We start from the raw sequence: 12,950 nt of genomic DNA, 5'->3' as shown, positions 1-12,950 counted from the left end.
ATGAAAGCTGGAGGGAGGTTGAGTGGTGGAAAGAAGAAGAAGATAAGGCAAATGGAAAAAAATTGGGAGAAGGACGCGCGAGAGACGCTGGATCCATGTGGATCGAACGCGAGCGACGCGATCGGCCGAACGTTTCGGCCGGCGCGCTGGGGTAGAACTTTTCCCAATGACATTTGAGCAAAAAAGATGATGTGGCAGCTAATTAATGAGAAGAAAGACAAATTTAGTAGTATCTCCGTCCTGATTTATTAGTCCCCTTTGTATATAGTGTCAAATTTTGACCATAGATTTAACTATAAAATGTCAACGCATGCCACAAAAAATTATACCATTGGAAACTATGTTCAGATACGAATGTAATGATATAATTTTTTGTGACATGCATTAACGTTTTGTTAGTTAAATCTATGGTTGACATGCTTTAGAGAATCTACAGCCGGACCCCTCAAACCCGTCTCATACGCCCGGCCCGGTCACGATGTTTTGACCCAGACAGGCCCCTTGAACGCCTGGGTTGACCGGCACCCTCATATCCAGCCCAAATATGGGGCGGATATGGGGGCGCCCGGGCACACCCGCCACGTCGGACCCGACAGCCCGACCCACCCAAATTGCATCAAATCAGCAAACCTTTCCTCCTCGTCCCGCCGCCCTCCAACCATTCCCATGACCGAACCCTTGCCGGCCTCCGCCCTTGCTCCCAATCCTCACTTCCGGTCCGATCCACCGTCGGAGATGTCGTCCAGCACGACCCACACAACCACGACGGAGATGCAGTCTGCCTCCTCCATCCGCGACGTGATTTCGTAGGCGACGACTTGCAAGGCGGAGAACATCACCCGCAAGTTGCGGCAACGCCGACAGCGACAGAGTGAGGCGGCGGCGGCACAGGGTGTTCGGACGTGGTGGAGCAGATGTCTCCTTCGCGGCACCCGGATCCCGCACCCCTTCCCTCCGAGCGCCTACGCAGATTACGTAGTTCGACCCCCTTGGTACACAAAATGATCCGACCGTTGGCTGGGCCATTCCGAAGAGCTTTAGGCCCACGGAGATGCTGGCGGCCGACGTGTGTGACTCGCCGCAGCTCGTTCGGGCGTGGATGAGCACAGGCTCTGGCAGTGCCCGGGCTGCCCTCAACATGTTCGACGGAATGACCGAACAAGAATCGGTGTGTTTCCTTTGCTCATGATGAATGCTTGCAAATCATAATCATGTAGGAGGCGTACATGTCGAACACAAAAGTCTATCAACATTTCAATTAGATGTTGGAGGTTAAATTCCAGATATGATACAACTGGACAAATGCTAAGTTATTCAAACAATGATGAAAGAAAAATAAAAAGAATGTATTATAGGATTCATTCTTGAATCGAGTGCGTCTGGTTTCCCTGTTTCTCCAAACCATGCTATCATTTTTTAATCGAGCGTGTCTGTTTTCCCTATTTCTTCAAAGGTATGGAATTGAAGGATCATATCACGAGCTATTTAAAAAAAAAATCATCTCCCAAATTTTGCAACGAACCAAGATGTTTTATCACTTGTTTGAAGAAGAGTGTCTATTGAGATGAATAATGCCCTCCTTGCTCCTTACACTGCTGAAAATGTTTGAAGGTCTCCTTTTGATATATGCGATTTAAAAGCTCTGGAATCAGATGGACTCCATGCTAATTTTTGCTAGAGGTTCTCAGTCTGACCTAGCGTGCTTTTGTTCCTGGAAGAATGATTGTGGACAATGTTTTAGTGGCTTGTGAGTGCTTCCATAAAATAAGGACAATGAGAAGGCAAGAGGGTTTGTGTGCTATCAACCTTGACATGCACAAAGCTTATGACCCGGTTGAGCGGTCAGCCAGGCACCAACTGGGTGGTGCGAGGACGGGAGCGCCAGGTAGGGATGGTGTGATGAGGGACAACGGGGAGGATGAGAGAGTCGTGAGTTTCGGTGGAAGAATGACGGTGAGGAGGCCGGTGGGAAGGGCGGCCATGAGGGTGTTGCGGGGCAGTTCGGGAGAGGTGTGGGATGAGGTAGGAGTTTTTCTTTTTCGAGACAGAGGTGGAGGGTTTAGTCCAAACAAGGTCATTATCGATGTCAGTGGTGGGTAATTAGAGTGTCAAGGAGTGATTTAGGTCATCCAATCAACATGGTTAGATTTTGTTTTTTCACCCTTCGTGCTTCTATAGAGGTAGTAGATAAACAAAATAAAAGTGCATATCATATATATACCCCTATAAAAATGATGCACACTAACTTATTGATCTCAATGTGCAAGTATGCCATATCACCATATAATTATGGATTGGATAAGTCCCACCCCAACATACAACGATGCATGAGAAAGGATCCACCACCATAAGCCATCATGGACGAGAAGACATTTTATTGTACTTATATTTAATAAATATTTACATATACTTAATAAAATATAACAGGTCGTATGTATTTTTAATTTTCACATGTTATTAATCCTTGGTTCTATAGTAATTTTTCAGCGTTTGAGTTGACTAATCCAATAATACTTGAAGAAGGGTGAAATAATATTTATATTTTCAGAAAATCAAATCTCATTGAAATGTTTTGCAACCGACTTTGCAGCATCTATCTCTAAGCGGTGAAATGCTAGATGTTAGAATGTACTCGTAGAAAGAGGAAAAAACAAACGCCGGGACACGAACGTGCAAAAGAGAAAATAAGCGACCACGCTGGGACTCGAACCCAGAATCTCCCGCTCCGGAGGCGAGCGCCTTATCCATTAGGCCACGCGGTCGTCATGCTATTCTTGCTTAGCGGGTTTATAAATAGAGCAGCAAATTCATACTGCCAAGAGTCACTAAAATAATTGGGACTCATCCACCCAATTAATCAATTGCCAGGACATAAATTTACCAAAAGGATGCAAGAAGAATGGCCTATCAGCTACCCGTGCTAAAGATCCCAAGTCCCAACAAAATTACAAAGCCACACCATTTTCTATTTCAAAGCAACTGCAAATTTCTATTATAGAAATGCCCATTAAAATTTACCAGTTATTATATCCTAAAATCCCCATAAACTAGAAAACTCCCATTCTTATGAGATGCGTAAACTTAACTAAGTGGAGTAAGTTTTTTCCTTTTGTTGAGTATACGTGTATATGATCCATCTTATCTCATCAAGAAAGGTCTGGAGATGCGAATCAACCTGTGGTTGAGTTGGTTAGGTGGACAGTGGTATCCCCAACCCACCAGGGTTCAAATCTTGGTGCTCGCATTATTCCTGGATTTATTTCAAGATTTCCGGCGATGCGCTTTCAGTGGGAGGAGACGTTCCCGTCGACGACGAGGCGCCTACGTGACTTCGTAAATCTCAAGATGATATGCCGGCTCAGTCTCTCGGAGGTGCTCATAGGGGTAGGGTGTGCGTGCGTGCGTTCATAGGGATGAGTGTATGCGCGTGTATATGAGCGCTTGTGTATGCTCAAAAAAAAAGGTCTGGAGATTTGTTTTTTTTTTAAAATAAGTCTGGGGAAATGTGAGTGTACGTGTCTGGAAAAGAAAAAAAGTGCGAAATCAACTGAGGCACGAGGCCCGCTACGGGTAGCCCGGGCCCACTGGAATACGCTCCGCTCCACCACGGCCCGTCCAGTCATCAACCCTCCCCCAAATCCCACCGGAATCCTCCGCCGCCGACGGCCACCGCCCGTATACCGCCTGACTTCCGCCAGCCCGGCCGGTCGCGCCACCGCTGGGAGGAATGCGGGGGCAGCTCGAGATCTGGCGATGCATCGGAGTAGGCGACCGAGCCGACGACGGGCGCCAGGCGAGGGCGTCGCTGTTGTTTGCCGTGGAGGAGCGGCGCATCGATGGGAGGCTCCGGCGGCCGGCCGCTCGCGTCTGAACTGAAGGGCAGCTCGGCAACTACGCAGGTAGCAAAGTTTAACCTTCAAATTTGCCCTGACCAGGACAGGAGGGTCAGGTCACTAATCAAATCAACTCCACTACTTAGCTCTTTTAACCTGTCAAATCTTTATGATGGATTCTGGAGAGTATGCATGTACTCTACTAATCTGTCTATCTATGTTCTGATCTTGTAGCGATGCTCTAACTACTTCGATCACACAGCATTACAAGTCCAAGGTCGATTATCACTTATCAGTATGTGTGCAGAATCCATCATCAGGTCAGGCAGGAGGTGAAATCTCCACAAGATAATCTAGACCTATATATTTTCTCAGCTTGTGGCAGTGGTGGGAAAATGTTTACGGTATTGCTGGTACTCCCCCTCTTCCCAGTGCTTGTTTAAGTAGTGCTGCTCTGTGCCTAAATGTGCGTTGGTTGTGGCACGGCTTAGGTTTCCTGAAAATTAAGAGAATAAAGGTCCAGTGCTTTGTGTCTGCTCTGCATTACCCATTATAGTCTGTCCATTACTAATGTAGCCCTTTCCTTGGATAGGGGAATGGAAAAATATATGTGAAACCTCAGCATAGCAAGTTCACTGTCCTTTTCAATGAACAATCAAGCAATGCTGTACTCTTGTGGATGTTTACTTATGGAATGACACAGACAACACCGATCAGCAATTTAGCAATGCTCATGGTATGTGCGGACTAACTGATGCTTAAAGCTGATAGTTTGCCATTTGCCATGGTGGTTCCAACTTGCTTGTATTGTTAGTTTGTCCTTGGTGCGTAGGATCCTAAGGAGTAGTATTAATTAAGAATGCTCCTTTTTTCCTTTAAAATGGTAGTATCGTTTGAACAAGTATGCTTGATTTGTTCAACCATATTGTAGCTGTCTTAACATAGAACAAGTTAGATGATGTTACATCATATATATATAGGATACTATTATTCATGATGTGGTTTTACGAAAACACTGCTGCCTGGTTCAGCTTTTTTTCTTTAACAATGTAGCCAGTGCTACTTTTCATTTCATTAACATAACTGGCAGAGCCAGAAGAATACATGAAGGATATGTAGTACATCCGTGTCACAGTTCAGAAATAGATAGAAAAATTCAGAAAATAAACCACCACCTTCAGTTCAGACTGCCTCTGCTCTGCATCGTCCCCGTCTCCGGCTTGATCAGCATGAACCACGAATGAATCGACCGACCTAGAAATCGGCTGCATTTTAATGAAAACACAGGCGACTGCATTTTAGCTAATCTGCAGAAAATCTGAGTTTCTTAGCTGGAATGAAGCCAAGGAGATGCAGTTGCTAGAAGATTGAGGGCTAATTAAACAAGGCAGCTAGAATGACTTGTTCCTGGCGTTTCTCTTTATGCATGGTATAATAGAGTTGATGTATCGAGGATGCATCGTGACCATCGCCGATGTGAGGATGCTTGGCTTTTCGACACCCACCACCCGTGCTCTCCTCCTCCTGCTCATCTTCTTCTTCTACCTTCCTACTGTTGCCATCTCCTTGTCCTTCAACTACTCCACATTCAGCTCAGCGGACCAGAACGCCATCAAGATCGAAGGCGACGCATCCTTCAGCGTCGGATGGGTCGACATCAGCGCCAACAGGTACGGCAGCATCGACTACAGCAATGGCCGGGCGTCGTACAATGCCCAGCCGATGCTGCTATGGGACAGGGCGACCGGCGAGGTTGCCAGCTTCACCACGCGCTTCTCGTTCGTCATCTCCGGCAACATCAGCAGCAAGGGGCAAGGCATGGCCTTCTTTCTCGCCGGCTACCCGTCCAGCCTGCCAGCCCGCTGCCCTGACTACAACCTCGCCCTCACCAACCAGAGCGCGGATGCCGTGGCGGCCGGCGACAGCCGGTTCGTGGCGGTGGAGTTCGACACCTTCAACAATACGGTGGTGTCTGACCCCCACGACACCTTCGACCACATCGGCATCGACATCAGCTCCCTCCGGTCCGTGCGCACACTGACTATGCCGAGCTTCGAGCTGACGGGCAACCTGACTGCCGACATCAACTACGACAATGTTACCAGCATCTTGTCAGTCACGGTGTGGCTCGGTGATGATAATGCCGGCCATCCGAGAAACCGGAGTTACAACCTTCGCTCCAAGGTTGACCTCAAAAGCGCACTGCCGGAGCAGGTCTCGGTTGGCTTCTCCGCATCCACATCCAACGCCATCGAACTGCATCAGCTACACTCTTGGTCCTTCAGATCTTCGTTGGAACCGCCGCCGCCGCCGCCAGCAGCAGCAATATCTTCCCCGTCAAGGCTGGGTCCTGGAGTTATAGCCGGGGCAGCTGCTGGTGCATCAGTGTTCCTCGTGCTCATCTTCGCTGCTACAGTGGCACTCGTTGTGCGTCGCCACCATCAACAAAAAATGGTGGAGACGGATGAGTACCACACAGACTCGGAAGGCGAAGGTGACCCGATGATGGAGATCGAGATGGTGAAGGGGCCAAGGCGGTTCCCATACCACGAGCTCGTGGAAGCGACGAGGAACTTTGCCGCGGAGGAGAAGCTTGGGCAAGGTGGCTTTGGTGCGGTTTACCGAGGCTACCTGAGAGAGCCAGCTGGGCTTCCCGTGGCCATTAAGAGGTTCTCCAAGCATGATTCTTCCCTGCAAGGAAAGAGGGAGTACAAGTCAGAGATCAAGGTGATAAGCAGGCTGCGCCACCGGAACCTCGTGCAGCTCCTCGGCTGGAGCCATGGCCGCGAGGAGCTCCTGCTGGTTTACGAGCTCATGCCCAACCGCAGCCTCGACATCCATCTCCATGGCAAGCAGGGCACCTTCCTCACATGGCCGATGAGGATGAAGATAGTGATGGAGCTCGGGTCCGCGCTGCTCTACCTCCACGAGGAGTGGGAGCAGTGCGTGCTGCACCGGGACATCAAGCCCAGCAACATGATGCTAGACGAGTCATTTGGAGCTAAGCTGGGCGACTTCGGGCTCGCAAGGCTTGTCGACCATGCCGCCGGGACGCAGACTATGACCGCAGTCTCAGGGACTCCGGGCTACTTGGACCCCCAGTGTGTCGTCACCGGCAGGGCCAGCGCCGAGTCAGACGTGTACAGCTTCGGCGTGGTTCTGCTGGAGGTGGTGTGCGGCAGGAAGCCGATGAGCTTCACTGCGACCGATCAGGACCAGCAACAAAAGAACGGTGGCGTGTTCCGGCTGGTTGAGTGGGTTTGGGGGCTGTACGGCCAGGGAGCCATTCTTGAGTCCGCCGACGAGCTGCTGAATGGTGACTTAGACGCAGCAGAGGTGGAGAGGGTGCTGGTCGTCGGGCTGTGGTGTGCACACCCGGACCCGAGCGCGCGGCCGACCATCAGAGAAGCCATGGCCAAGCTCCACTCCAAGGTCGACAAGCTGCCGGTGCTCCCCTCCAAGATGCCGGTGCCGACATATGCTCAGCCACCGTTCGCCTTGGACCTGGACGACGGGCTGTCAAAGTTGCTGACATCGTCCACCAGCACCAGCGTCCCAGCGCACACCACTTGTACGACAACCAGTTCTTCGGACGGACGTGGTAGCACCTCGACGACCAGTTAAAACAAGGCATATTCTTCTCTACTGAAACGTCAGTACTAGTGCTAGTCATTTGTTTAGGTTATGGCTTGCGTTTGATTTGTTCCAAGTTACTAACTGTCATCGGCCGGCTCTAGTACGTGATCTGGTCATACTCTCTATTTTATACATTGTTTGTTTGAGTATGGGGGACAGACTTGATTAGTTGGTAACCTCATGGAATCCTCTACAGCCTTTATTTCTAAGCTCATTGAGAAATCATTACTATATATATACATTATATATACTGCTTCACACTTTACTTCTGGTTTATAAATTTTTGAACCAGGCCCATATCCATCACTTGCATAACGGAAATACAAAGTGCAACGACGCTGAGATAGAAGACCGGGAATGGTTGGTGGGCGAGCATCACCGGGAAACCCACTGCGTGTGTCTACAATCAGAAAATGTGCCACCGGGTACAGTTTGATTGTTTGATAGACTCAGCGATAAGACGATGGAGCGCTTCTCTTCTGCAGCTCAGTTACGGTTTAGATGGGACCCTGAAGATTTGCCTTGGGCCATGGAGCATGTTTGATGTAAAAGAGTAAGTCAACATACAATTTGTTTCTTGTGTTTTTTTTAGAAAAAGTGTTTGTTTATGATGAATCATGGTTTAAGGGACACATATTGTTGGTTACCAAACATCAAGCCCTATTCTGATACGCTTAATGATTGTTATATAGGTGATGAAGGAAATGAAGCAAGAAGCTTCTGGCCATCATGGTATGGCAATGCAAGAAAAGCCCAAGCAGACAGCAGACACTGGTTTATCAGAAAGGCTGAAAGATTCAAGGGCACGGAATGCTGTCAGCAGCCAAAAAGGTTTTCTTTATGCTAATTTCTTTGTTCTTTTTCATTTTCTGCGGGCTGCATCGTATATATTATATCAAGGTGTAAATATATCAATGTGTTTACATTACTACAATTTATTTATAGTAGCATCAAATTTATCTCTAAAAATATGCTAAATTTGCTTTCTTTCTGAAACAAATTTTCCTATGAACAATTGGAACATTTACGGCATTGAGGCTTTAGAATAAGCTGACCTTACAGGCCTAGCCGTGGTATGTTGCATGTAAGTTTATTAATTTGTCACATGCCAATTTTACTGTCAAAATGTACATGGAGGGGAACAAAAGTCACCTTGGATAAAAAATGAAAAAAAAAGTTTGCATCTAAATTGAGTGTCAGAAGAACTTACGCGTTTATATGAATGTGAGGTATTAGAATGGTTCTTATTTCTGGCTGATATGATGAAACAACAAACGTAATCACTGGCATTGTTTTTTTTTTTTTTTGAGGTTCATAGACAGCACATACAAACTTTTTAATCGACATTTTGATGTATGACGAAAATTCACAGCCTACAAGAATATCTTAGCTTCATCATAGGGACCTCTTTCCTAAGCTTGGGGCAGCGCTGTGAATGCTCGGGTATGTAGTGTTGGCATGAGCTTTCTTCTTGTGTACTTTGGCAAACTATAATATGTAAACCACCGTGGAGAAAACTGGGGCTAGGTAATGATGGTCTGTGCCATTAAATGGCTGTTGGTGTAGTGTGGCTTAGATGGATTTCTTGAAAATAGAAAGTGAAGTTCTTTGACTCTGCTCTGCATTTCCAATTATATTATAGCTTAATGACTCGGCAATAATCCTCTATTCGGTATTACTTGATTATGACGAGACTAACTTTTTTCATAATAGTATGATGAACAAGTAGGCATGTTTTATTCAAATGGTTCTGTTACACAGAACATACAATCGGGTCATAGTGTAGCTCACTGATCATTGTTTGAGAATCAGGCAACCGTTGGGTATAGCTCATTGATCTAGCAACTCCTCATCCTGAAAACAGTTGTAATACAGGGATGCTCTGAGTTTTGACTAATCTAGACCTTTCCTTGGATAGGGAAGGGGAGAAATATATGCGGAATCTCTTCATAGCAAGTAAGTTCATTGTTCTTTTCATTGAGTTAAGTATCGGATAATGCTGTACTCGTGTGAATGTTTACTCTGGAATGACATCAGAAGTTTTGCAACGCACATGGTATGTGTGCGGACTAACTGCTGCATAGAGCTGAAAGTTTGTCATTTGCCAGGGACCCCAGGGTGGTTCCAACTTGCTTGTATTGTCAGTTTGTCCTTAGTACATACTCCCTCCGTTCCAAAATAGATGACCCAACTTTGTAATAAAGTTAGTACAAAGTTGGGTCATCTATTTTGGAACGAAGGGAGTAGGTTCCTAAGGTGTCTTATTTTACCTTGTTTGCTTTGACCTGGCGCTTCCATGGAATGAATCTTTGTTACGTAGGAGTATTAATTATGAATGCTCTCTTTCCTTTAAAAAGTAGTGTGGTTTGAACAAGTATGCTTGATTTGTTCAACCAGATTCTAGCTGTTTTAACCGAGGAGTTAGAAGATGTTACATCAAATAGATAGACCATTACTCAAGGTGTAGTTTAGCATAGAAGTGGCCGCCTGACCGGTCGCCGCCATGACCTTCAGCGCAGTTCAGACCCGTCTCCGGCTTGATCACCATGAATCTTGAACGAATCACATGCCCTAGAAATCGGCTGCGTTTTAACAAGAACGCACTCAGGCTGTATTTTAGCTAATTCGCAGAAAACTGAGTTCCTTAGCTGGGAAGTAGTCAAGGAGTTAGAGTTGACTAGGTGATTGAAGCTTTCAGCGTTCTAGACTAGATAGGAGATTGAATTAGTACTAATTTTACTAGGCAGCTAGACCGACTTCTTCCTGGTGTTTCTCTTTATCTATTTATCTATGTATATAACAAGGTTTATGCGTCGAGGATGCATCGTCGCCGGCGCCCAGGATGTCTGGCTTTTCGACAGCAACCATCTGTGCTCTCCTCCTCATCTTCTTCCACCTCCCTGCTCCTGCCGTCTCCCTGTCCTTCAACTACTCCACCTTGAGCTCAGCGGACCAGAACGACATCAAGATCGAAGGCGACGCGTCGTTCAGCGTCGGATGGATCGACATCAGCGCCAACAGGTTCGGTAATATCGACTACAGCAATGGCCGGGCGTCGTACAATGCCAGGCCGATGCTGCTCTGGGACAAGGCGACCGGCAAGGTGGCCAGCTTCAGCACGCGGTTCTCGTTCGCCATCTCCGGCGACATCAACAGCAAGGGGCAAGGGATGGCCTTTTTCCTTGCCGCCTACCCGTCTAGCCTCCCGGCCCGCTGCATCGATTACAACCTCGCCCTCACCAACCAGAGCGCCGATGCCGTGGCGACCGGGGACAGCCGGTTCGTGGCGGTGGAGTTTGACACCTACAACAATACGGTGGTGTCCGATCCCCGCGAGACCTATGACCACATCGGCATCGACGTCAACTCCCTCCGGTCGGTGAGCACGCTGACCCTGCCGAGCTTCGAGCTGACGGACAACCTGACCGCTATGGTCGAGTACGACAATGTTAGCAGCATCTTGGCGGTGACGGTATGGGTCGGTGATGATAGATCTGGCCAAGCGAGGGACCGGAATTACAGCCTTAGCTCCAAGGTTGACCTCAAGAGCGCACTGCCGGAGCAGGTCTCCGTTGGCTTCTCCGCGTCCACATCCAACGCCATCGAACTGCATCAGCTACGCTCTTGGTCCTTCAGCTCTTCATTGGAACCGCCGCCGCAGTCACCACCACCAGTAGCAACATCCTCCCCGTCAAGGCCGGGCCCTGGAGTTATAGCTGGGGCAGCTGCTGGTGCAACATTGTTCCTCGTGCTCCTCTTTGCTGCCACAGCAGCACTCGTAGTGCGGCGCCGCCGTCGTCGTCGGAAAATCATGGAGACGGAGGAGTACTACACAGACTCGGAAGGCGAAGGTGACCCGATGACAGAGATCGAGATGGGGACAGGGCCAAGGCGATTCCCGTACCAAGAGCTTGTGGAAGCAACGAGGAACTTCGCCGCTGAGGAGAAGCTTGGGCAAGGTGGCTTCGGTGCCGTATACCGAGGTTACCTGAGAGAGCCACCTGGGCTTGCCGTGGCCATTAAGAGGTTCTCCAAGCATGAGTCCTCGCTGCAAGGAAAGAGGGAGTACAAGTCGGAGATCAAGGTGATAAGCAGGCTGCGCCACCGGAACCTAGTGCAGCTCCTCGGCTGGAGCCATGGACGAGAGGAGCTCTTGCTGGTCTACGAGCTCATGCCCAACCGCAGCCTTGACATCCATCTCCATGGCAAGCATGGCACTTTCCTAACATGGCCGATGAGGATGAAGATATTGCTGGAGCTTGGATCCGCGCTGCTCTACCTCCACGAGGAGTGGGAGCAATGCGTGCTGCACCGCGACATCAAGCCCAGCAACGTGATGCTGGACGAGTCCTTCAGAGCCAAGCTCGGGGACTTCGGGCTCGCGAGGCTCGTCGACCACGCCGCCGGGACGCAGACGATGACTGCAGTCTCAGGGACTCCGGGCTACCTAGACCCCCAGTGCATCGTCACCGGCAGGGCCAGCACCGAGTCCGACGTGTACAGCTTCGGCGTGGTGCTGCTTGAGGTGGCGTGCGGCAGAAAGCCGATGAGCATGATCCCGTCAGATGAGGACCAGCAGCGCAAGAACGGCGGCGTCTTCCGGCTGGTCGAGTGGGCCTGGGGCTTGTACGGCCAGGGAGCCATCCTCGAGGCAGCCGATGAGCGGCTCAACGGAGACCACGACGCGGCGGAAGTGGAGAGGGTGATGGTCGTCGGTCTCTGGTGCACACACCCGGACACGACCGCTCGGCCGACCGTCCGGGAAGCCATGGCCACGCTCCACAACTGCAGCCAGCTGCCGGTGCTCCCCTCCAAGATGCCGGTGCCGACATACGCACCACCGCCGCTCACCTTGGGCGACGAAGTTGGGCTGTCGACGTCGCTGACGTCGTCCAGCTCCAGCGTGCCGCCACCAACCTCTGGTGCAACAACGACCATTTCCTCTGACGCTAGCACCTCGACGGCCAGTTCAAACAAGGCCTCTTCTTCCCTACTGAAACATCAGTACTAGTGCTAGTCATTTATTTAGTTTATGGAGTGCGTTTGATTTGTTCTTTTTCTCTTTCCCGATGCAAACTTTTGATTTGTTATATCGGGAGTGTTGGACCACTCGTTGTCATATATAGCAGGTGGAATATGCATGGTTCAAAGTCAGTAACTGTTGTCAGCCGACGATCTAGTCATCTGTCAATTGGTACTCTTTATTGGGGAAGCTTTTGTGGAATTCTTAGAGCCTTTATTTCTAAGTTAATTGAGATATTATTACTAAACATTAGATACTCGCTCACTTAAGGTTTATAAAACCAGCGCGTCCTAGATTCTCGCTTTGATGAACATTATCTGAATTATCTATACACCACTGAAACTTATTTGAAATACAAAACCAATTGTATGGCGTGTATAGATATGCACAGCAAAAAGTGCTTGGAATTATCTGAACAATTGTACGGTGGCTTTGAACATTCAAGCATTCACTGAGCG

The 12,950-nt window shown here is 48.8% G+C and overlaps 1 protein-coding gene and 1 non-coding gene across 3 annotated transcripts; one reads left to right on the top strand and one right to left on the bottom strand.

Annotated features, from left to right (window-relative positions):
- Window positions 1-2,689: 2,689 nt before the first annotated feature.
- Window positions 2,690-2,762, bottom strand: TRNAR-CCG. Its single transcript has one exon. It is a non-coding gene; the product is annotated as a tRNA-Arg (tRNA).
- A 1,187-nt stretch (window positions 2,763-3,949) lies between these two features.
- On the top strand, window positions 3,950-12,648 carry LOC119366563. Of its 2 annotated transcripts, XM_037632320.1 has the most exons (5): window positions 4,923-7,434; window positions 8,062-8,111; window positions 8,162-8,300; window positions 9,578-9,613; window positions 10,274-12,648. In XM_037632320.1, the coding sequence occupies exons 1-5, from the start codon at window positions 5,256-5,258 to the stop codon at window positions 12,478-12,480; spliced, it is 4,611 nt and encodes a 1,536-aa protein (XP_037488217.1). In that variant the 5' UTR covers window positions 4,923-5,255; the 3' UTR covers window positions 12,481-12,648. The 2 variants fall into 2 exon arrangements, 1 of the variants encoding a protein (XP_037488217.1); XR_005176061.1 differs by lacking the exons at window positions 4,923-7,434; window positions 8,062-8,111; window positions 10,274-12,648 and adding exons at window positions 3,950-4,569; window positions 7,762-8,022 and having other exon boundaries at window positions 9,388-9,581.
- Window positions 12,649-12,950: the final 302 nt, after the last annotated feature.

This window comes from Triticum dicoccoides, chromosome 2B, assembly GCF_002162155.2.
Source record: "Triticum dicoccoides isolate Atlit2015 ecotype Zavitan chromosome 2B, WEW_v2.0, whole genome shotgun sequence".
In the NCBI taxonomy this organism is placed as follows: Eukaryota; Viridiplantae; Streptophyta; class Magnoliopsida; order Poales; family Poaceae; genus Triticum; species Triticum dicoccoides.
Note: the sequence above shows the minus strand (reverse complement) of the source record. Positions and strands in the feature narration are given on the sequence as shown.